The sequence below is a fragment of the Eupeodes corollae genome, chromosome 1, assembly GCF_945859685.1.
Source record: "Eupeodes corollae chromosome 1, idEupCoro1.1, whole genome shotgun sequence".
Lineage (NCBI taxonomy): Eukaryota > Metazoa > Arthropoda > Insecta > Diptera > Syrphidae > Eupeodes > Eupeodes corollae.
This window is the reverse complement of record NC_079147.1, coordinates 139,131,057-139,156,418: the sequence shown is the minus strand read 5'-3', so window position 1 is coordinate 139,156,418 and position 25,362 is coordinate 139,131,057. Positions and strand designations below refer to the sequence as shown.

Here is a 25,362-nt window from a genome sequence, read left to right as displayed (position 1 = left end):
ACAGTATCTCAAATCGTTTTTAGAAATCGTAATGATGATAGGGGTCGAGCAAATGTTGAGCGTCTTGAGCATGTGAATGATTTGGTCGCAGCCAATACACAGTGCCATAATTCCTTCATGAAAATATTATATCAAGCACCACCAGATGAAGATATAAAAAAAAAGGTCCGTATGCCACTGAGATAGATAGTTCGAAGCAGGTCATTTATTTTTATCTTCAGCAGAATTCCGACTAGTGTCGGTTTTTCTTGGAAGAATTGATGTCCTGGTATAATCAAAAAAGTGATGACAATGCAGAAGAACATAGGCGTATTGTGAAGATAGCAGCAGAAATTGTTATACAGGACATTCGCTCTACAGTCTATGAAACAAAACATTATCCTCCATCAGATAATTTTTTCAAGACTCTGAGTCTGATCTACCTGAAACTTTACGCATTTTCCTAGATGGCGTAATTTTAAAAAACAAACGAGCGTCCCTTCAAAAAAGGAAGAAAAAAGTATTGCTCGCGCTCATTCTATAAATACAGCACCAAGGCCGAAATCTTTTATGTCAACAGTGCAGATTGGATAAGCTACATTTTTGTTTCACAAATAGATGTACCCGTACCCGTAGAACAAAATATGCAGAACGATCCCGACGATCAAGAATAGCTGCTTCAGTGGACATACTTTTCGACGAGACAACTGTGTCACAAGATAAATTCCTGGGGAATGATGCGAACAGGAACCGCCCCATTAGAATGTTGAAAACAAAATTTGAAGCGGAAAATTTCATGGTATCACAAGCCACGGAAGATGTGGATACGTTTATCATCAATACTGCAATAAATGATTCAACAGCGTTCGATACCGTAATAGTGGTCGGCGAAGATATAGATCTTCTGATTCTTTTCACAGCTCTATGTACGAGATCGAACGTGTACTTTCTCAAATCAGGAAAAGGATCATATTTTATTTTTTCATGTCTTCAGTGGATGTGATACCACATGTGCACTCTTGAATCAAGGAAAAATGAAATTCTTTAATATACTCCGAAAAAATCCTGAATTGAATGAAGTCATTGAGGTACTTAAAAATCTGAACGCTGATCCAGAGATCATTGCTAAAGCAGGAGAACGTTTCCTCCTTCAATTATACGGTTATAGTGACGTTAAAAGTAAAAAAAACATGTCTTTAAACGAATATAGATATGATACAAAATCAGCATATAAAAGTAAATTTAATATTACATCACTACCACCAACAGAAGCAGCAGCACGACAACATTCATTCCGAGCCTATCACCAAGTTCAGCAGTGGTACGGAAATGGATAAAATGCAGATTAAAATCCTCCGTTAGATGCGCAAATTGTAGTGATATTTGTAATAATTTTTCAATTCCATCATATAATTATTATGAAGAGGAAGAAACGGCGACTATTTTTGAAAAAGCTTTCGGTGAAATCGATGTTTCGATCGATGCTCAGGACGAAGTTGTAACACCCGGTTCATCAGGAACAGCAAAGCGAAAAAGAATGCGCTAAATTTCAAAATAAAATTTATCACAAGTGGATTAGGCCTATAGGGGAAACCACAATAAAAATATGACCCGTCCACATGACCTTATGTTCTCAATCGATTCAGATAACTTATCAGGCACTCTCTGCAAACAAGGTAGGGCTTAATTTACAACCTTGTCTCACTCCCGATGAAGTTTCAAACCAGTCTGAGAGTTATTCACCTGTCAATACAGCCGGCCTTGTTCCTTTATATAGGTGCTCAAGAACGCGACCAAACTTCTATGATATCCCAAGGCTATACAGCTTATAGAATAGTGCACCTCTATCAATTGTATCAAAAGCTACTTTAAAATCGATACAAAATACATACAGCTTTTTCCTTTGTTTCAAGAAGTTCCCTGCCAAGCTAATGAATATAAAAACATTATCTATTGCTGAATATCCTAGTCTAAATCCAGCATGGAACTCCCTCAGCAAGTTTCCGGTCTCAATGCAACTAACAAGACGCTTATGCATCATCGTTGTAAATATCTTGTAAGATGCATTTAAAAAGGATATCCCTCTGTAGTTAGCTGCATTAAATAACGATTGGAAATATAATAGCATCTCAAAATTCATCTAGCATCAATTCTCCCTCCAAAACTGTATTGAAAAGTTTTATAAGGTGCTCTTTGAGCATGAAAGTCCCATATTTAAAAAATTCCACTGGAATACCATTCGATCCAGCTGCTTTTCCATCTTTAGGCGTCTTCAGCGTTTCTTCCAACTGGCTAAATGTAAATGTACAGTCCAGAGACTCGACTACGAACCCAGGTGCTGCCAATTGCCACTTTGTCGGCGTTATTACAGGATTTAAAAGATCCTTGAAATGGGAAAGCATTACATTAGAAGACAGTTTTGTGGGGACGGTAAAACGTTTTCTATTCACCTCCCTAAACAGTTTCCAAAAATCAGCGGAGCTTTTACAAGATGCTAATCGGCCTACTTGTTTTCAGCGTTTATTTTTTTTGTTTAGTCTTACAAAGCTCATGAAACTTCTTTTTGACCTTTATATAAAAACCCTTAAATAATCCTTGGGTGGAATTACGGAAGATCCTCAACCACGCAAATGATGTTTTACGAGCTTTTAGACATTCTTCGTCAAATCAGGGTCCTTTTTTTGAATTTTTCTTCTTTTGGTTGAGTCCTTCCTGTGGGTATGAGGCTTTCACAATCCGTCCTCGATTTGATGTGATTGGAGTTGCAAGCCTCTTTCCATTTCAGTTTGGGCAGGAGCCGCATAAAGATTATTTCCTCACCTAGCTTAGTTTGAAGTTGTGTTGTCACAACAACAGGAAGGTGGTCTGAATATGATACTTCACTAATCTCAAAATCTTTCACGAACGGTTCCCAATCTTCTCCTATGATAGAATAATCGACCACTGATGTCCCTTGGCCGCCCATAAATGTTAAATGTTCTGATGGGTCGCCTGCACGTATTACAAATTTCTAACCTAAAAGTTCGGACCTATTCTGAGTATTTATCAATTCTTTCGTTGGGGTCTTTCTCGTTCGATTGCATTTCTGTATTCAAATTGTCTCAACTTAATGATATATTCCCCTGATGGTCTTCCTGCCATTTTCGAAAGAAAATGTTCCAATTCTCTTCCAGCTCTTCTATAGGTATATGAAATTTTTCATTTATCCTTATCTCAAGAAAAATTTTCTAAAATATGGGAAAATATCTTTTATTACTCCAGTTCACAAAAAAGGACCGAAAGAGGAGGTGATAAACTATCGAAATATATATAAACTCAAAATATCTACTTCACATTCTCGAAATAGTTCATAAGGCCAACTCTGCATTATCTTTTGTTAAAAGATGGCCCAAAGAATTTTCTGACTCTTACGTGACCCGATCGCTTTACATTACGTTTGTCCGACCTCTAGTTGAATATGCGTAGCAGGTTTGTTTTCCATATCAAGATATACACATATCAAGAATTGCATCCAACGAAGGTTTCTTCTTTTTGGACTTCAATACCTTCTTGGAAAAAACCATTGATCGTCATCGCCTCTGTCTGTTAAACCTCAACTTATTACAGGAACGTAGACAAAGGGTTGACTGCTCTTCTGTCTATGAATAATAAATTAAGTGGTTCAACAGTCCATGAAAAACCATGGCCTAGCGACTTACAACTCTCAACTATTCCTGTGCAAGTAATGTTATCAGAGATGGAAGGGACCTACAATTTATATGCCGAATCCGAACTGCTAATTTGAGAAAGCACTTTTCACGACTAGAATTACTTCTGAAGGATTTGTCAATTCCTCGCAAGAGTCAGTACCCGCGAAACTTTTTTGTTTCTTTTTTTTTAATAAAGGTAGTACATGCAGGGATATAACCCAAGACCCCTTGCATGACAGTCCAACCCACTAACCATCACGCTGCGGGTACTACGCTTCTCTGTCAATAATACAATTTCTTTTAACACTGACACCCGCAACCTAAAAATCCCTCGCCTAATCTATCTAGCAACTCATCCAATGGCCCTAACGAACCACTAACCCATATTCTTAGGTTAGTCAATTCGAATCCAAATTCATTTGATTTCAAGGAGATATTATTATGAATCGATGTTGATATTAAAGTATACGCTCTCGTTATCATGTCAGATCGAAGTATAATATTGTGGTTTTTAGATCATGCAACAGATTTTTAGGTTATCGTTGCAACTGGACTTCTGAGTCTTTAAAGTTGTGGACGCTTTTAAATATCTAGGTTATATCCTTCCATATACTTTAATGCTCATGTCCATACTAAAGAAAAAACGAAATTTACTCATCAGAATGAAAATATCCTTCGCTTTGTAGCAATGTGTCCAATATTTTATATAGGAAACCCAAATACTCCTTGTTATCGAAAGGTTTCTTTTGTTAGAAGAATGCATCAATATTTTGAACTTTTACCTTGATCCTGTTATAGTATATATTTCTCATGCAAAAAGAAGGCCTTGTTCTTTATTTCAAAATTGAACCTGTAATTCACTATCTTTTATCTGTTGATTGTAGATTGCACACAAAATAGTATTGCCAACAAAAAAAAACTTATTACACAAGGCACAAGCCCATAAAACGTCGTGTTTTGTGTTGTAACGAAAAAGTCCTTATTCCTCTATTAATCAATCAATCAAGGAACCCTTTTAAACAAAATTGTACAGTTAATAAGTAGATCATAGAGTTATAAGGTTTATTCGCAGTCAATGTTGAGGATATGTAAGGACCACTTCTGCAGACCGTATAACGGTGACGAAGAACCGAATTCCGCTATCAGGCAGGATGATCCATTCAACTTAGACGACGAAAGCCAACAATCCCGTCTTTACGACTTAGACATGAGATAATTTGGTTAGGAGCATGCAACAACTTATCTGTATATAGGGTTTATCTCTGAACTTTAAAGCTCATCGTCAACAATCTGATAGGTTCTTATCAGTGTAGTTTAAGACTAGGAAAGTCCCCAGTCGATCAAGTATCTACATTACGGCAGATCCTGGAAAAATCCTAAGAACATCAAATCGACACCCACCATCTTTTCATCGATTTCAAGGCCGCATATGACAGCATCTAAAGGGACGAGCTGTATAGATCCAAGTCTAGTTTTGGCATCCCTGCCAAACTCGTGCGTTTGTGCAGGATGACCATGGAGAATTCGCGCTGCTCCACAAAGGTTCGAGACAATTAAACAAAACCTTTCGATGTCAAAAAACGCTTAAGACAGGTGATGAGCTGTCATGCGATTTCTTTAACATCGTCTTTGAAAGTGCAGAGCACACACGTCAACACTAGAGGCACAGTCTTTCAAAAGTCTGTCCAATTACTTGATTACTTGCATATGCTGGTGACATTGACATAACGGGAAGAATTTAGCGTGATGTCAATGGAGCTTTTGCAAGTATTGAGGCAGAGCCGGCAAAAATGGGCTTAACGGTTAATGAGGGCAAAACAAAGTACATGCTGTCGTCAAAAAAGGACCTACAACACCGACGTCTTGGTCTACCTAGGCTCCGCTGTAAACGCAGAAAACAACACCAGCGCTGAGATCAAACGAAGAATAACTCTAGCTAACCGCTGTTTCTTTGGTCTAAGAAAGCAATCGAGTGGAAAAGTCATCTCTCGAAGAACCTAAGTTTCGCTATATAAGACCTTTATCATCCCCATCCTACTATACGGTGCAGAAGCATGGACTATGACAGAAGCGGATGAAAGCATCTTGGGTCGTTTCGAGAGAAAAGTTCTTCGCGTAATCTACAGTCCCTTATGCATAGAAGGGGATGGGAGGAGAAGAGCTGTACGGGCTATACAGCGACGTAGACTTAGCCAAAAGGGTAAAAGTCCAACGACTAAGATGACTGGGTCACGTAGAGTGCATGGTCAGGTGGCACGCACAAGTGGCAAGACCGAGTTAGATGGAGAAGTTTGTTGGGTGCGGCCCTAGTTCACACAGGACTTTAGCGCCACCTTAGATAAGTATAAAGTTCATCTTTTAGTTGATTATTAAATGATTATGTTTATACCCCATTGTTTAGGATTGTTAAAGCTATTCATGAGCTTTAAATTTAAAAAGCACCTTTACACAGTATAAGCAGTATATACACATATAATATAGGCCTTAAGATCTGAAGATGCATATCCACAAATTTAAAGTTTTAGTGAAGAAATTTGAAGAAGGTTTAAAAAAGTTTAAATTTATGGATCAGCTATTTCTAGCCTCGGTATCACAATTCGACACATTTTTAATGAATGAAAAAACCTTTCTATTTGCTTTATTTTTAAGAATTTTCGTATAAAAGAAGCTCAACTTTACTGCGAAGGTGGTTTGAAAAAAGTCTCTGCAATGACTCTAGATAATCAAGAGCAAATTGTTGAACTGAGTATTTTAAAAATGCGCGTTAATGGATGGGAGAATCAAATCACACAATGTCAAAACAGATCATACAACTTAGGACGACATCGGCTTGAAATGGTTAGAAATGTTAAAGAACGGATGGTTGAAACAAATTCTCAATATGATCTTATGTGTCTTAAACGTAAACACTTAATGGAAGAACTAAGTACTTTAAAATGTGACATTGGTGAGAGAATGATTAAGATCGAAGCCACAAAAGCCCGTTATGAACTCACTTCGAAGTTGCTTGGGACTAACGATGATGGCTCGTTGGTGACGGCTACTCAAATGAAAGTTGAAAATGCTCAGGAAAAGCAAATGCTTCTAGAGCAAGGTAATACATTAAATGCAAATGTTCTGAAAGCTGAGTATGAAATCAAAGCTATGGAGCATACATTAGCGCTAATGAATGGATCGAATGAAATTTACCGTCGAAACTTTGAGGAACTTGATGAAGATGGTAAAATTAAAACGTCTCTTACTATTTCCAATTTTAAATAATTTGTTGGTGTTATTTTTTTTTAGCGGATGATCTAAAGCTTCTTAAGGATCTACAAACTGATTATTGCCAACATTTAACTGAACTTAGGAGTCTACGCAATAAAATAATTCAAAAAGAACGACAAATTGAAAACATAGGATTGGAAAAAGAAGTGTTGGAGGAGACACTTCAGGAACTTATTAGAAAGAGGTAAGATAAGCTACTAACACTTAGTGGAAAAGAAATACGTTCTTTTAAATTCGAATCTTGTCTTATAAGTGTTCTATCACATAAGGTTTTAAAAACTAATGCGCTTTAAAAAAGACAACCAATACCAAAAACCAAGCTTTATAATCGAAAATGTTTGCTTTTGGTATTATTTAATCTCTTCTTTGGATTGGAATCTGCATTTCCAACCGTCCAATACAAGTTGTATTGGATGGTTTCAACGCCGAAATTTTGTTAACTTCCCATAGGAAGTTATTGTAATGGGTCCGATTTGTCAAATTGAAAATTTTGACATTTCTCGACGTTTCAAGGTCCCTAGAGTCGAAATAAAAGATTTTTAGAAAGATGTCTGTGCGTGCCTGTGTACGTACGTTCGTACGTCCGTACGTCTGTACGTCTGTACGTCCGCGACGTTTTTTTCGTCGTCCATAGCTCAAGAACCAGAAGTAATATCGACTTCAAATAAATTTTGTTATACAGATAATAAGGCAGAAAGATGCAGAAAGGGCTCTCAAGAAAATTGCGTGGGTGGTTTTTTTACCATAGCAGTTTAAAAAAAAAAGGTGAACATTTTGGTTAACCCTAAATATCTTACGAACCAAAAACGCTAGAGACTTGAATTAAATTTTATATAATAGACTGTAACGTGATCTCAAAGAAGTATATTTTTTGAAAAAAATCTATCTAACGTTTTTTCTAAATCAAAAAAACTGAAAAAAAAAATTTGTCACCTCCTAAATTTAACGACTTACATATGATTTCATCTCCAAAACAATTTTGAGCAACGGAGAATAATGTTTTTGAGATCTGATAAAATTTTGAGAAAAATCGAATTGACAGTTTTTTTTATAAAAAATAAAAATCTAAAAAAACATTAATCAAAGTTCGTAAAAATTAAATATCGATTCAAATATCTTTTCAAAAACTTAAAATTTAGGCTTAAAGCTTATTTTATCTTATAAGAAATATTGTTTTCAACATTCAGTAAAATTTTGAGAAAAATCGAATTGACAGTTTTTTTACAAAATATAAAAACCTAAAAAAAAAAATAATAAAAGTTGGTAATAATTGATTTTCGACTCAAATATCTTTTCAAAACTTTAAGATATTGGCTTTAATTTACTTTTGTCTTTCAAAAAATATTGTTGTTAACATTTAGTAAAATTTTGAAAAAAAATCGAATTGATAGTTTTTGTACAAAAAATTAAATACCTAAAAAAAAATTTAACAAAAGTTGGTAAAAATTGATTTTCGACTCAAATATCTTTCAAAACTATAAAATATTGGCTTCAAACTAATTTAATCTTATAAAAAATATTGTTTTCAACATTCGATAGAGTTTTGAAGAAAATCGAATTGACAGTTTTTTTTTCAAAAAATAAAACTCTAAAAAAAACAATACTAAAACTTGGTAAAAATTTACTTTCGACTCAAATAGCTTTTCAATTAATAGTTTTTGTACAAAAAAATAAATACCTAAAAAAAAATTTAACAAAAGTTGGTAAAAATTGATTTTCGACTCAAATATCTTTTCAAAAATTAAAAATATTAGCTTCAAACTTATTTTATTTTACAGAAAATATTGTTTTCGATATTCAATGATTTTTATATAAAAATCCAACAGTCCGTTTTTTCATAAAAAATAAAATCTATAAAAAATAGTACGCAAATTTGGTAAAATTGGTACTAGTACATATAGACAAACTTTTAAGCAAGACAAATCGACAGACGGGATGGGAAGTTATCAGTGTGGGTCGCATCCCAGCCTCTTTTTTTTCTATTAATCTGTCCCTTATATTCATAAACGATCACTTGTCAGTCAATTTAAATTAAATAAACTGTTTCGCTGATTGCCTTTTTTAAATTATTTCCTAAATTCCCACCTTTTTCGCTTGTCGCTTTCCAGGAGCGACACTTGCATCCAGGAAACTAATCAACTTTCAGTACTCGGTATATGCGCCAGTTCACCTCTTATGGAATATTCGCACCCCCAGGAATGCTCATCAGTTTACCCTTGACCTCTATTTTGGACGTACTGTCAAGTATACAGAGTCTTTTTAACCGCACATCGAGAATGTGAAATGCTTTACCGAACTTTGTTTACCCTCCATATATTCCCAACACTCGCACCTTGTAAACGTATAAATATTAATGGTATTCGTAACTCCTTGACTGTCTGTCTGTAAATTATAAGAAACAACAAAAATAAGCATACATGAAAAATAAAAAAGAGGCGGGGATGCGACCCACACTGATAACTTCCAATCCCGTCTGTCGATTTGTCTTGCTTAAAAGTTTGTCTATATGTACTCGGATCAATTTTTACCAAATTTGCGTACTATTTTTTGTAGATTTAATTTTTTATGAAAAAACGGACTGTTGGATTTTTATATAAAAATTACTGGAGATCGAAAACAATATTTTCTGTGAAATAAAATAAGTTTGAAGCCAATATTTTTAATTTTTGAAAAGCTATTTGAGTCGAAAGTAAATTTTTACCAAGTTTTAGTATTGTTTTTTTAGAGTTTTATTTTTTGTAAAAAAAAACTGTCAATTCGATTTTTCTCAAAATTGTATCAGGTATTAAAAACATTATTTCTTATAAGATAAAATTGGTTTGAAGCCAATATTTCTAATTTTTGTAAAGATATTTTAGTCGAAACCCAATTTTTTACAACTTTTGTTAAATTTTAATTTTTTGTACAAAAACTGTCAATTCGATTTTTTTCAAAATTTAAAAGTAAATTAAAACCAATATCTCAAAGTTTTAAAAAGATATTTGAGTCGAAAATCAATTTTTACCAACTTTTATTAATTTTTTTTAGGTTTTTATTTTTTGTAAAAAAAAAACTGTCAATTCGATTTTTCTCAAGATTTTTCGAAATGTTAAAAACAATATTTCTTATAAGTTAAAATAAGTTTGAAGCCTAAATTTTAAGTTTTTGAACAGATATTTGAGACGATATTCAATTTTTACTAACTTTGAGTAATGTTTTTTTTTAGTTTTTTATTTTTTTTGATTTATAAAAAAACCGTTACATGGATTTTTTTTCAAAAAATGTACTTGTTTGATATCACGTTACAATTTATTATATAAAATTTAATTTAAGTCTCTAGCGTTTTTGGTTCGTAAGATATTTAGGGTTAGCCAACATTTTCACCTTTTTTCAAACTGCTATGGTATAAAAACCACCCACGCAATTTTATTGAGAGCCCTTTCTGCATCTTTCTGCCTTATTATCTGTATAACAAAATTTATTTGAAGTGGATATCTCTTCTATCTAGGGACCTTGAAACGTCGAGAAATGTCAAAATTTTCAATCTGACAAATCGGACCCATTACAATAACTTCCTATGGGAAGTTAAAAATAAAATGAAAAATTATATCTATTTAAATTTTTAAATATTTATCTACAAGCGTGAAGCTAAAAGTTTTGATCTTAAAATTAAAATTATTAAAACAGCATGTAAACAATAAGAATAAATATGTCTTAAACATATACCTAGAACTATTAAGTTCAATAGATCAACAACTTTCGTTGAATTGCTTATTGGTCTACAAATGGACTAATTATTTTCGTTATTTGTTGTGTAAACATATTTAAACACGCATTTTCTGTCAGGCAGGGCTCTTGACGGAACATGACGGAACTTTCAAAGCTTGTGTCGAATTCCCATTTTTGAGCTGATCATCCTGCAACTTATTTCATCCTCTTCGATAGTATTGAACGTAGAGCATTTCTTCCTTTAAACGATTTCGCAAAACAAACGTTCCTAAAATTGATCATCTGTATACCCTCTTTGTTTAGCCGTTCTGCGAGAATGAGGAATGCCTTCCCACACTCTGTTATTTCCAGTCATTGTAATATTCAGGAATTCAAAACCAATGTGCACTGATACCTCCTTTAAACCCTCTTTCTAATACTTCCACCGGGTCTCTGCATAATAAAGATAGTAACATCCTGAAATCCACACAATTTAGTTTTATAAATCCTAGCCTTGCAATATATGATCCATGTGGTTCTTAAAGGAATAATTTCTTGATATGACATTAAATACTAGATAAGTCAAAAAAGTGGGTCCCCCGACCCAGTTCGTCTGTCTGTCTTCCTGTTCTCGTCCCTACAACCAAAAGCATTACGTGGATTAACTTCAAATTTGGAAATTAAGGTTTTGAGTCGATGCATCTTGTTTTCATTCAAAATCAAAAATTGAAAATTCGAATTCTCTCAAAAACAAACTGATAGGTATGTAATTTTATTTAATTGTCTCTATATATTTTTTTCTTAATTTTGCTTCTTTCAATGTAGTAGTAGGTAAGGATTACGATCCCACTGAATTCTTTATTATTAGGGGATTACTTGGTGCCATTATACCTTTCCCTCCATGGTCTCGCCGTATGCATTAGGAATGACGTTGCTTATCAATTTTTGCCACAATATCGTCTCTGCACCAATTCTTTTTTCAATCTTATGTGGTTTAAATTTTCCGTGAATAAGTAAATCATTCACTATTTCTTCCTTTATCGAAGCCCCAATCTAGACAGAGTGTCAACTTCTCGTGAATTTGATGCTTTGTCTGATTCCATCCAAAGAATTGTTTGGTCCTATCCTCACACTGAAATCGTTGTTACCGTCGATTTCAATGTACACAATTCTTCTTCAACATTCGGGCCAGACAACACCTGAAGAGGTGTGTGCTGAGATCTTCGCTGAGTTGAACCACCTAACTGGTCAAGGAGCCAACTCGAATATCGGACGTGGTAGCACTTGACTTGTTTCTTACCTCTGACCCTGGTAAGTACACTATTAGTGTTCTATCTCCTCTAGCCACATCTGACATTGTGTCATATCAGCAAATTTCTAGTGTAAAACTCTGCAGTTAAAGAAAGAGCTCCTAAGAGAACCGTTTAGCAATACAAGGAAGCCAACTGAGACGCTCTCAATAATTATATTAGGATCTTTAATTGGTCACTATGCCCATTCGATAGTGACTTTGACGCCAGAGTTGTTTGATTCTCTTGGCAATGAGAACTTTTATCCCGAATAGGGTTGAAAGCATCAGGAAAACGCATGGTTCGATGCGAGCTGTAAAGAGGTTATTAGGGTCAAGAAGGTAAGTTTCCGTTGTTTTAAAGCCCACTGAGGAAAACCGGAATAAGTTCAAGCAAGTCAGAAAGGCCTGCAACGACCATATTCGACGTACCAAATTTTTATATCGCCAAAAATTACGGCAAAAAATACTGCAATGTCCCAAGGCAGTAAAAATTTTTGGTCATTAGTAAAAAATGTGAGGAATAAGAATTCGGTCCCTACGCTCGTTGTTAATGACACTCCTTTTGTTAGCTCTTTAGAGAAAGCCAATCTCTTTGTTAGGCAGTTCGACGCCAATTCAACGCTGCCAGCAAGTGTTATGACTCCACCTGTCATCGAGCGCGTTAGCGATTCTATGGGGCCAATCTTTTTTCGTATTCGTACTGTAGCAAAAGAGTCCTAAAAGATCTTAACATAAATCCGCTGGTCCGGGTGGTATCCCGGCTATTGTTTTGAAGAAGTGTTCTCCAACACTGGCAAAACCATTGCGTAAGCTTTTTCATCTGTCCTTCTCCTCAGGTCTCGTTCCGAGCGGATGGAAAACCGCATTCTTGTCCAGCCTATTCCCAAAAAAGGTGAATCTTCCTCACCCTCTCATTATCGACCGATTGTACTTACGTCCCTTCTTACCAAGGTCATGGAAACACTGATTAATTATCAGCTTAAGAAATATCTCAAAAACCGTAAGCTTCTTAAGTACGGCTTTCGTAGCAATAGCTCCACTGGTGATCTCATGGTTCATCTCACCGAACATTGGAGTAAATCCTTACATTGCTTTGGAGAAAGTAAGATTATTGCACTTGATATTTCAAAACCATTTGATTATGTTTGACATCAGGCTCTCTTATCGAAAATGCGTGCTTTCGGTTTTCATGAATCCCTCCTTCATTGGATTAGTAATTACCTTTCAAATCGTTAAATACAAGTTTTACTGGATGGATTCAAGTCTGAAAACCACAAAATAAATGCTGGTGTGCCCCAAGGCTCTGTTCTATCTTCAACACTCTTTCTCATTTTTATTAATGATCTTCTGTCTGCAATTATGCCACATATTTAGGTAAGGTTAGGTTAGGTTATAGTGTCCATACAACTTCTGCAAAAGTCATTTCAGAATACGCCTAGTCTCGTGGCGTGCATTCCTATCAGACAGTGTCCGGTTATCGAGTTTATATGCGATCTGCTTAAAGAGAGCAAGCACCTTGAACGTTTTAAATCCAGTGTTGGCCAGATGTTTTTTATGACTTGACACGTAGTGATGTTGTTCCATCTGGTGCCTGCCCTCCTCACAGCGTCTTGCATTAGCAGCAGTTTACAAGTAGCGATTAGTATGCCAGTACTTGCCAAACGTGGTAGGATGGGCTGTACTGTACCGTTCCTGGCGAGTTCATCTGACTTACAGTTTCTCTGAATATTAAACTGTTGCGCCATCTCCATTAGAGATGATCGACAGTTATGGACTGTTATAGAGTTTGTAGAGACAGAGTCCAGAGATTTGATAGCTGCCTGGCTATCTGAGAAAATACGGATAATAGATGTTGATATCACGTTTTCTTTAAGCCTGGACAAGACCTCCTTTATCGCCAATAGTTCCGCCTGGAACACGCTATATTGATTGGGAAGGCGGAATGAGAGACTAAATTTCAGTCGTTCAGAGTACACAGCTCCACCAACCCCTTTTTTTATTTTTGAATCATCTGTGTAAAAATGGATTGACTCATCCTCCAAGAATATCCTATCCTCCCAAAAAGATCTGCGAGGTATAGACATCTAGAAATTTCTGTCGAATTGCAGTTGGGGGATGGTGTAGTCTGTATGCTTTGGAATTGATTCTAAATACCTTAGAATTACGGAGTGGCCAATGTTGTTGTTAGTCCACTGCGACGAAGCTTTGAGACGAATTGCAGAGCTTGCAGCTATTTGTTTGCTAAATATGTCAAGAGGTGTTAGGTAGAGCAAGGTGTCCAGTGCCGCAGACGGGGCTTTATTTAGCTTATCCCTGTTTATTCATTTTTCTAAAGCAGTCCCCCATACTGCCACACCGTACATTGAATCGGTATGATTACCGATGTGTATAGCCAATGCGTGATTCTGGGTTGTAAACCCCATTTATTACCAATAGCTTTTTTGCAAGAAAAGAGAGCTACAGTAGCTCTTTTGACTCTTTCCTGTACGTTGCGTTTCCAATTTATTTTTTTATCTAAGACAAGTCCCAGGTATTAAGCCTCGTCTGAGAATTTTAATTGGATTCCTTTAATATATTGAGGGTTGACAAATGGAATTTTGTATTTCCTCGAAAATAAGACCAGATCGGTTTTGTGTGGGTTAACACCCAGTCCACACCGATCAGCCCAAAGTATTAGTCTATCCAAGGCATTTTGTAAGAGTTCTTTTAGGATGTTAGGATGTTTTCCTGAAACTGCTATAGCAACGTCATCGTCCGCCTAGCCTTTCACTCTGAAGCCCTCCGCATCCAGACCAGTTAGGATTTCATTGACCACCAGGTTCCAGAGGAGAGGGGATAGAACACCACCTTTTGGTGTCCCTCTACAAAGAATCGTCTACCAGAAGAGTTGCCCAGTTTTGAGTTAATTATTCTGCTAGTAAGCATTAAATGAATTAACTCCCGAAGAACTCTCTACATATATTTAGAAACAGGACTTTCAAAACTTCTAACAAGTACCCTGAAGTCTCAAGTTGACTACATCATCAAAGTCTACTGGTTGCTGCATATAGCATCATAGCACAAGACTTTCGAAAAAACCTCTTGTATAATGAGTTGAAAAACAAGAATTTTTGGTTTTCAAGATGGCAATCTGTTGGCAATGAGCCTGGAGTGAGATTGGATGATGATTTCAGCAATGTAAACAATGTGACAAACGAGGACATAATGAGGCACTCACTGATAGATGAAGCTCAAGAATCATTCATCAAGGATTCACTGAGTTATGAAAAGATATCCCTAATCTTTAAAGCAAGATGTTAAGTTCTCAACTTAAATAGAAGTTCTTATAATAGTAGTTTAACCAATTTTGTACGCTGTTAAACTTAAAATAAAAAGAACATTACATACACTTCATTGGTATTTGTCCAATATTCAAAACTTAAATACGCTACTTTTTCGGGAAAAATACTCTTATCCTTAATGAGCTTGATTGGAAAACATTAAGTAAATTTTTCAAAGATATTAACAAGTATAGATTGATATTAATAACAGAATTCTATTAAATTCAAAAACATAAATTTAAATATAATTAATTTTTTTGTCAACCTTATTTAAACTCAAAATATTATTACTTACTTACTTACTTAAGGTGGCGCTACAGTCCGGGGCGGACCTGGGCCTCAGCCTCTCCAGCTAGCTGTCCCCAGTTTCGCACGCCAAGTTGGTTGAGGTCCTCTCCCACCTGGGTGCGCCACCTGAGTCGCGGTCTTCGGGATTGGATTCGAATACCTTCCGGGCTGGAGCGTTGATGTCCATCCGCTCTACATGACCTAGCCATCTAAGCCGTTGGATTTTAATTCTGCTAACTAGGTTAGTGTCGCTGTACAGCCCGTACATCTCGTCGTTATATCTTCTCCTCCATTCTCCATCTATGCGCACGGGACCAAAAATCACCCGAAGAACTTTTCTCTCGAAGCATCCTAAGACGCTCTCATCTTTCTTTGACATGTTCCAGGCCTTAGCGCCATAAATGAGAACCGGGATGATGAGTGTCTTATAGATGGTGATTTTACATGCTCGAGAGAGGACTTTACTTCTCAATTGCCTTCTAAGTCCAAAGAAGCAGCGATTTGCAAGAGTTATTCTTCGTTTGATTTCAGCAAAGGTGTCGTTGTCCGTGTTAATAGCGGTGCCTAGGTAGACAAAGTCCTTTACTACCTATGGCTTACGAAAAATAAATGGAACACAAATATTAAAATAAAACTTTGATTTTTTTCGCCCACTTGTAAATTGTTTCATATGCAACAACAACCATCAATTTAAAAATAAAATAAACAAAAGTATTTTCAAAAATGATTGTGTGTACATTCACTTGAAGCAAAGTGTATTATTTAAAGAATTACGAATGCTATTGATTTGCTTGATATTAAAAGTAATTCAAACAAATATTTGTTGTTTAATAATATAATTGCAATACATGCGTTCTTACCTATCTAAGACACATAGACAAATATAACATATAACTACGTATGTGTATAATTAACTGTAAATTTTTATACTCCTTATTGTTTCAACTCTGTAGAATACAACATTTTAAAGTAATTACTTATAGTACATAAAATATCCTTAAAGCAAAACATCTAATAAAATAGTTATCACAGAGGTTTACAAAAACAACTTACATATATGCAAAACCTTTTCATTGCGTATAAGCCCAAGTGACTTTATTTTCTAATACAATCTAAGAAATCCCATCCTATAAACCATATTTAATTTATATTTTTCTGCTTTATTTAAAGGTTTAAATATTTTGTTCAAACTATAACCATAAGTTACGAGTATTTTTTTAATTATATTTCAATTAGATTAGATAACAATGAGCTTCTTACAAAAGTCCACAAGGAACTTCTTGATCAAGCAGTAAAAATTCAGCGTGCAAATCGTGAAGTAAAAACGGCTTGGAAGACAACGCGCCAACGTTCATTCGATTCGGTATTTCTAACAATTTACAACAAAGAATTAGATTTGCGTGAACTTGAAAAACGCAATAGTACCGCCTTGCAACTGTTTGCCGATATTATAGATAATGATTCGGATTTGGCTCCACACACAACAAAAATGCTCTACGCCAAAGGTATTGAATGTCCAAAAGCTAGAAAGTGTCGAACCTTGTCTTCTTGGCGTGGTGAATTCTCTGAACTTTCATATACATCTACGAAGGGTGAGTTACATTTAAATAAAATGCTTAAATGTGTTAAATGTTTATGAATTTTGTTGTTTTATAGAAACACATTCATCAAGATCAAGTGGATCAGTGAATTCTTTAGCCAAAATGACAAGTTCCACTAGGCCAAGCATAATTTCGATTGATTTTCCAGTAGAAATTTCCAGCCACCGAAAATAAAAAACCATTATTCAAAAGACGTTTTGTTTTTATTTATTTTTTCTCATTACAATAAAAGGTTTAAACTTCAAAGTAGAGTTTTAATCAAAATATTTATTCTTCATCTGAGCCGCTTCCAGATCCTGATCCGCTTGGTGAACCACTTCTAGACCGACTTGGGGAACGTGATCCGGATCCCGATCTGGAGCCAGAAGGCGAACGTGACCCCGATTTTGATTTTGAATTCGAGCGTGACCGTGATCTCGAACGGGATTGCGACTTTGATCCACTACGTGATCGTGAGCGAGATCGACTTACAGATCTCGATTGCGATCTCGATCCAGACCGACTTGATCGAGAGCGACTTCTCGAAGCTGAGCCCGACTTGCTGCGGGAACGTGACCTTGACCTTGATCCAGATCTTGACCTCGATCCAGACTTCGATGAGGATTTGGATCGACTTCTCGATCTTGAAGATGATCCCGACTTCGAACCAGAGTGTGAACGTGAGCGAGATTTCGCCATAGACTTTGATCTGGAGCGTGATTTTACACGAGATTTTGATCTTGAACGAGATTTCGCGTGAGACTTCGACCTAGAACGCGATACACGATCCTTCTCAACTTGAGCTTCTTCTTCAGTATTCTTAGTTCCCTCAGTTTCTTGCGTCTCTGTTGGTTGAGTTACTTCAATCTCTTCTTCATCTTCTTCCATCTCCTCATCCTCTTCTTCTTCATCATCGCCAGCCGGTTCCAATTGCTTTTCGCGATATCGCTGAATGCGATGTTCGTTTGCATCCAAAGGTCGATGTTTTACTACCAGTTTGGTGTTGTTCGGAGGTTGACCAGCCTTGACACGACGTTTACTGAGCCGAACTCGTGTCTCCAACTCATTATAGTAAACTCCATCGTTTCGCATAACAAAGAAATAGTTCTCTTCGTATCCCTTAGACGCCTTACTCTTGACGTTCCAGTTGTATTCTCTAGCGATTTTATATTCATATTCCTCGTCCTCCTTGTAGATCAAATTATTGGTAAAGTCATCACGACGTTTCTCCAAAGTCTTCTCCGTTGGTAAGAAGTAAGCTACAAACTGTTCTCCACTCTCGTCCATCACACCACGAATCATAGCCTGAGACATTTCCTCCAGCTGAGCCGGTACATTCTTTCCAATCGGAGCCGGATCACTATCGAATATGACCTGGGCGCAGGGATATTTCCAGTTTTTGAAATCAGCAAATACGGGCAGCACCTCTGTGGGTACAACATTTGCTTTGCTGTAATGTTTAGTGATTTCAATTTTAGAGTCTTCGAAGGTCTTTTCAATGGCTTTGATTTGGGCTTCTCGGTCCAAGTAGAGGGTTTCCTCTCGAAGACTTTTCTTCACGTTATAACCGACCTTAGCTTCGATCTTTTCGATATTTTGAGGCTGGAAGCGAGTCTGTTCGGTAGAAATGTACTCGGACTTTCTCAACCACGAGACACTTCGCGAATGTTGACGCGAACGCATCGAATCATGTGGTGTATGGACATCTTCTTCCAGTAACTTTTCATCGGCTGGATCGAGTTGGGTATAGGAATCGGACTGGTACAAGTCACGATTAATCAAATCGATAGTGACACCGAGGTCGTGTTCGGTGAGAACATCGTATTTGTAGCTGCGCTCCAACGAAGTCGGGTTGTATTGAACAAAACGATGTCCATCGAAAGGGTACATTAAGAATTTCAAATCAAAAGGAATATCGGGTAGATTGTTGCCATATTTAACACGGCAAATAAGCTCAGATCTAGAAAAAAGAAATATAATTTAAATAATAAACATTATGAAATTCTTGGAGCGGGCAATTACTTTCTATCTGTTGGGCGCGGAGGTCTTTTTTCTGTCGACGGATTGGTGCCATTGCCGTTAATTGTGGGCGGCATCCTCGCTTATGTATTTTTATCAATTGCAGTGTTTTTAAAACTCTCTCTTTTTAGAATAAAACTTTTGATTGTAATTTGGTGTAATTAATTAAATTAAACATTAAAAATATTTAAATTTGATTAATAAACGATAAATAAAATTTTATAAATCCAAGCAAGCGATATGTTTGACAGATGACACTTTGACAGATTTGAGATGTGAAGGTAAATGTTCTCGTTCAGCGAATCAAAAATAAGTTAACAAGTCTAAAAATAATGGGTGTGTTCCAGTGATTTAAAAAATTAGGTTCAGCAAACACCAAGATCAAATTATGTCGGGGAATCAACTACCGGCACAGGGTAGATTGGTTGTAATTTTTTTAAATAATTTGGAAATCTTAAAAGCTCTAAATAGCTCAGTCAACTAGGTTGGGTTATAGTACATAAACATTAACAAATTAATGAAGAAAAAAAGAATGTAATAATAATAATAAATTATCATGGGTTAGGATTGCTTTGGTCTTCTTAGTAAAATCATGCACTCCCACATCTTGTTGATACTTTAAAAAGTGGTCAGCGGCCTCCATGTCTGAAATATCAAAAGAAAAAAAACTCGCTTTGAACTCTTTAAAAGTTTTACAATTGTATGCAGTACAATTTTTTCAATAATAAGTCTGTGCTTGCATCTTATCTTTTTATTTTGCTTTCGAGAAAACATTTATTTCTGTTTTTAATTTATTTCCCAAGTTAATTTTTATTCACACAAAACATACGAAGAAAAGTGTTTATTTCATAGACAAACCATATAAAGACCGGAAACAAATCTGTCATTCTGGTTTGCCTACAAGCTGAAACGTCTACTTACACGCACCCTTAGGTCTAACATCAATTCACCGCTGCTAACATCAATTCACCACCCTCTAAAGTCAATTCACCACGAAAATAAGGAATAGTGCTGAGAAAATCTTTAGGGGTGGCACCTAGTGGCTACGGCGACATTAGCTATTGCATTTTTTGGGAAGAGTACGATAGCTCAGGCGACAAAGTTTGATGACGGATTTGTATAGAACAGTTAAAAACAAGTATTTTTTACTACGGGAGCGGGTCTGTTTCCCCCCATTTAGGAGGTAGGGACATTTTAAAAAAATATGTAAGTTAAATGGAAACAAAATAATGGTAATACTTACAACTAAGTTTTATAAATTTTTCAAAGCCAACACTTTTGTCTATTAGCTTTTTTTGAAATCAAGTCAAAACTATGCAAATTAGAATAGTTCCTTGAGATATTACATTTTTAAATAAATATTTATTAATCGAAACATCTCAGATGCCAACTTAAGACTAAAATCGAAAAACATTTTTGCTGTTAACTGTCGTTAAATATTGTTTAAGAAAGACCTTATGATTTCTTATACATGAATCACTTATTAAGAAAACAACATGTTCCTACGCGATTCTATTGAAATGTAACATAATGTTTAATATCATATTTTATGATCGAGAGGATCGTGCTTAATGCTTATTATTATAGGTATTTTGGTTCATATTTTCTAATTAATAATGGAATAGATGTGTTAATTTGCATAGTTTTTGAAAAAAATTGTTTTAAGCTCAAAATTTGGCCAAAAAAGGTAAAAAAAAGTTTTGAAGTGTAATTTTTAATACTTAAATTATCTATTATTGTTTTTAGAATTCATTGTTCATATTTGTTTTTGATCAAAAACTGAAAACCAGATGATTTTATGTCTTCTTGTTCTTGAGAAAATTACCAAAAAAATATATTTCAATTGAATTATTGTTTCCTTCCTTGAGTATTTACATACGTAGTCTTATTTTGATAGGAATATTTATTAAAGTATACCCAAGATAAATAATTGTTTTTAAATAGAGCTTATTTAAATGCTAAAGAAACTTTTGTAAGAAGAAGTGGCAAGAAATTGTTAATTTTTTATATATTTAAATACTATATTTAAAAGTGTGTACTACGTATAATACACTTTTCAATTCATTTGTTGTATTATGTAAAGAAAACCTGAAATATATTAGCGAAAATGTAAAACATTATTTTTTTTTAATTTTGAATCTAATATAGAGTTCTGATTGAGGTAAAATTAAACGTTCCAAAAATTATAATTTTGAATGTTATAATAATTCTTTTTTTATCGAATTTAAAAACGATGACTATTTCATAAAAGAATTTTGATAATTACAAAACAGTGACCAAGTTTTAACAATTTCAATATAAGTTTAGTTTTTCAAATAAAAATAAATAATAAAAGTGTGACATCACCTCAACATCACACATAACTTAAATGTTTATTTCTTCGAGGTGAGTTTGAAAACGTCAACAAAAATTCCAATGTTCGCATTTTTAAACTTTTTCAATAGGAAAATACGAACATTGGAACTCACTCGGAGGTGCTTTTTTAAGTTGTTTTGTTTTTTACTAAAAAGTATGAACGCAAAGTTCCTACTCACACTTCAAGGATTCCAGGAAGGTATAAACCATTCCTGTAGGTACATTATTGTACCAAGGACACGACCGAATGAGTTCCAATGTTTGCATTTTTAAACATTTTCGATAGGAAAATGCAAACATTGGAACTCATTCGGTCGTGTCCTTGGTACAATAATGTACCTACAGGAATGGTTTATACCTTCCTGGAATCCTTGAAGTGTGAGTAGGAACTTTGCGTTCATACTTTTTAGTAAAAAACAAAACAACTTAAAAAAGCACCTCCGAGTGAGTTCCAATGTTCGTATTTTCCTATCGAAAATGTTTAAAAATGCAAACATTGGAACTCATTCGGTCGTGTCCTTGGTACAATAGTGTACCTACAGGAATGGTTTATACCTTCCTGGAATCCTTGAAGTGTGAGTAAGAACAATGCATTCACACTTTTTTGTAAAAATCTAAAAAACTTTTAAGAACATGACCAAGTGAGTTCCAATGTTCGTATTTTGCGGCATTTTAGTAAACAAAACAATTCGTCGTAGAAGTCAAATTCTCACCACAGCTATTTTAATAAAAAAAAAACATCTGTCAAAACAAGTAAATACACCGCATCGAATTGTTGTTGCATTTCAAATTTCAAAATGGACGTCATGACAAATTACAAATACAACAATGTAAACAAATGGGTGTTGGAGGGTAAAACGTACGAAAGATTCCGGTCTTTATATGGTTTGTCTATGGTTTATTTTATCATTTCTTTCCAGGTTGTATTGTGTCATTGATGTCATACTTGATTTTCCTTGTGATTTTATTAAAAATTTTCATTTTCTAGATTTTATTTTCAACATAATCATATTCATAGTTTAGGACAATTTCATAAAATTTAAGGTAGGTACTTTTTTAAGTGGAACAGAAAACATACTATAATTTTATGTCTTCTAGTAAATGTAAAATGTATGTAAAAGAAACGTTTTAGATACCAAAAAGTAGATTTACATGTTTCTGTATTGTAGGCAAGAAGAAAAGTAAAGTGGTTCTTTATATTTTACAACACACTATAGAAAGAGTTCACAATATTTTTACATATTTTTTTATAACTATTAGCTGGCAATTTTCAATTTTTTTTTTGTCTCGAATCTTGTTGTAAAACTGGTCTTTTTACAAAAATTCAATAATCGATGAAACATTCATATAGACTTATAAGGGCATCCTCCCGGAATATGCTTCTATTTTCACAGCAGAATCTACAACAAACTCCAACGTAATATGCTCCGATAGCATACCAGTCCTGAAAACAGTTAAAAATCCAAACAACGATTCAGATCTTATTTCCACCTAAAAACGCAAATACTAAGCACCTCGAGAAGAAAACAAGAAAAGAATAAAAAAGTTAGTGAACGTAAATCCTACCCTCAAAATCCTACAAACCTGTCAAAGAAAAATTATAATAGCAAACTCCATCCGCTTAAAACTTGGTCACACTATAATGAAAATGTACATGTCCATTTTTACTACTATCTTTTCACACCAAAGCTAAAACAGGGTTTTCGGAAACCCGAAAATTGTTCAAACCAAACATTCACAAGTTTTCATTTGACATTTAAATTTGCTTAACACCGGCTTTTAAAGTTTTATTGATGAACAAATTTGTGAGGACATTTTTTTGTTCTTCTCAAATTATTTGTGAAAATAAAATAAATTCTAACCAATTCAAATTGATTTGAAGTCGATATTCTTTTCCTGTGCTGTGATAGAGCAGCACATCAGCTCAGATAAGGCCGTGACACTAGCTCGTCTCGAAGAAGAGTTTCAACTGAAGTTCTGGGGACGGGTGGAATGGGCTCACGACATGAACCAACAAGAACTACAAGCTCGCTTGGCTGCAGCTATCATCTTTGTTCACTTCAACCGATCCGAACAATTCTAGAAAATATATCATAAATCAACAACAAACGAAACTGTTTCAATAAAAGTTAATTTTAAAACATTTTCTTTCACAACAAATTCAATAAAAAATACTGAGCTTATGACTATTGCTTCTGTTTACCAAATGTGTCTTCAGAATCGCCATATATTTTGGGGCCGTCCAAACAACTTATAGGCGGAGTTGAGAAGAGTCTGAACGACTTCATGTAGGTCCTTATGGAAGAAGCAGAAAAGATCAATTCCTAGTTCAAGATTCGTACCAAAATTACCCTCATCCAGAGCGATGACTGAAGCTGCTATGATGGACTGCAATTTCTCCATTACTCTCTCTTTGGCTTCTTCTTTTGAGAACTCGCCTGGCTTGTCCAAAGCACTGAGGATCTTCTTGATGTTGTCATCGCTGTCTATCAAGGGGCGATTGGCTACTGTTGTGGTTTTATCCACTGGAGCAACGATTCCCACATTTTGGAATATTTTGGCACACATTTTCCTAGCCCACTGCGGCTTAGCCTCCAGAGATTTTTTTTCATACTTTTTCTCCTCCACAAATTAACTTATCGCCTTTCTCATATCTTCCAAACCCTTCTGATTACCGAAAAGTCTTTCTCCAGGTAGTAAGCCAAAGCGACGAACATAATTGTGAAGCCGAATTCGAAGACGCATCCCTTGGAAACGTCATTACGAACTATAAGCAATTTTTCCTCGTCCTTTGGGTCGTCACGGCAGTAGCCATTGTGATTTCCGGTTCCTCCCTTAACAAAGAACGTTTAAAACTCTATAGGATCATGAAAGATCTGCCAGTGCCGCAAATAGATACTGGAGCTTTTATTCTCGACGTTTTTTTTTTCAATTCAATTCCTCGCAAGAGGCAGTACCCGCGAAGTTTTTTTTTTTTTTAAATTAAGGTGGCACAGGCAGGGATTGAACCCTAGACCTCTTGCATGACAGTCCAACGCACTAACCATCATGCCATGGGAACTGTACAGCTGTTTTATTTACATTAATTTGAGCGCTGAATGTTTCGATAGGTTTTGTTTGTTTAGTTTAACTTTGAATTGCTACTAGTTTTTGAGAGGTTTTATATAAACTTGTGGTTTACGAAAACTTGTGGTTTACCAAAAATATATGAAAAACTTGAGTTTTCGATGTAGGTTTTCGGACAAAACCGATAATTTCGCGAAAACCAGATTTTGGACTTGGTGTGAAAAGCCTATTTATCCGCTTTTCCATAATCTGTATATTTTAAAACGATGTCATTTTTGATCTTCTCTCTCGTTTACTTACTTTATATGGACTGCTGATTGCCAACTTCACGTTGTTGCCATCTATTCATTGACGACACTTCTATAAGTTCAGCGGAAATATGTACAAGTTTTCCAAACTTTATAATAATAGATATCCTTAGTTTCTGTGTCTAAAAAAAGTTTTTTAAAGGAAAGAAACAACAGATATGGAGTTTGAAAAATTAATTTTATTTTATTCCGCTGAACCTACAAGATTGTTAGCATGGCTAAAGAGGTGGAATTACTTTTAATTATATGAGAACTAGAATCGACTAGCAGTCCATATCTAGTATGTAAACGTTCTCTCTCTATCCAAATGTGTGATTTCATTATTTTGCATCCTTTTTGTGGCGTCGAAGTGTTGATACATGTTAACACACCATAATGGACGTCAGATCTTAAACTTAATAAAATCAAAATACTTTCGTTCTGAATGCATTCTTTATCTCAGACTAAAACCATCAAAACCAGTATTCTTTCTATTGCTTCCATGCGCTCCCTATAGCTTTTTTTTTGCATAAC

At 35.2% G+C, this 25,362-nt stretch overlaps 2 protein-coding genes across 2 annotated transcripts in view; one reads left to right on the top strand and one right to left on the bottom strand.

The window, feature by feature from the left end:
- Positions 1-17,336, top strand: part of LOC129940465 (coiled-coil domain-containing protein 39) — a 31,263-nt gene extending 13,927 nt beyond the window's left edge. The window contains exons 7-10 of the mRNA XM_056048811.1: positions 6,318-6,888; positions 6,954-7,119; positions 16,758-17,113; positions 17,178-17,336. Of these exons, the coding sequence (XP_055904786.1) occupies positions 6,318-6,888; positions 6,954-7,119; positions 16,758-17,113; positions 17,178-17,296 (1,212 nt within the window). The 3' untranslated portion in view covers positions 17,297-17,336. The remainder of the gene's footprint in view (positions 1-6,317; positions 6,889-6,953; positions 7,120-16,757; positions 17,114-17,177) is intronic.
- LOC129940466 (RNA polymerase II-associated factor 1 homolog) lies at positions 17,304-19,392 on the bottom strand. The gene is made up of 2 exons (XM_056048812.1): positions 19,124-19,392; positions 17,304-19,061 (listed from the first exon to the last, which is right to left on the bottom strand). The coding sequence occupies exons 1-2, from the start codon at positions 19,195-19,197 to the stop codon at positions 17,390-17,392; spliced, it is 1,746 nt and encodes a 581-aa protein (XP_055904787.1). The 5' UTR covers positions 19,198-19,392; the 3' UTR covers positions 17,304-17,389.
- Between the last annotated feature and the right edge of the window lie 5,970 nt (positions 19,393-25,362).

What these genes read in the sequence shown, in the direction of transcription:
- LOC129940466 (XM_056048812.1), bottom strand. Translation starts at nt 19,197, where the DNA reads ATGCCGCCCACAATTAACGGCAATGGCACCAATCCGTCGACAGAAAAA. An exon ending in CCGCGCCCAACAGATAGAAA is followed by an intron (nt 19,062 to 19,123) that starts GTAATTGCCCGC and finishes TCTTTTTTCTAG; the next exon opens with ATCTGAGCTTATTTGCCGTG.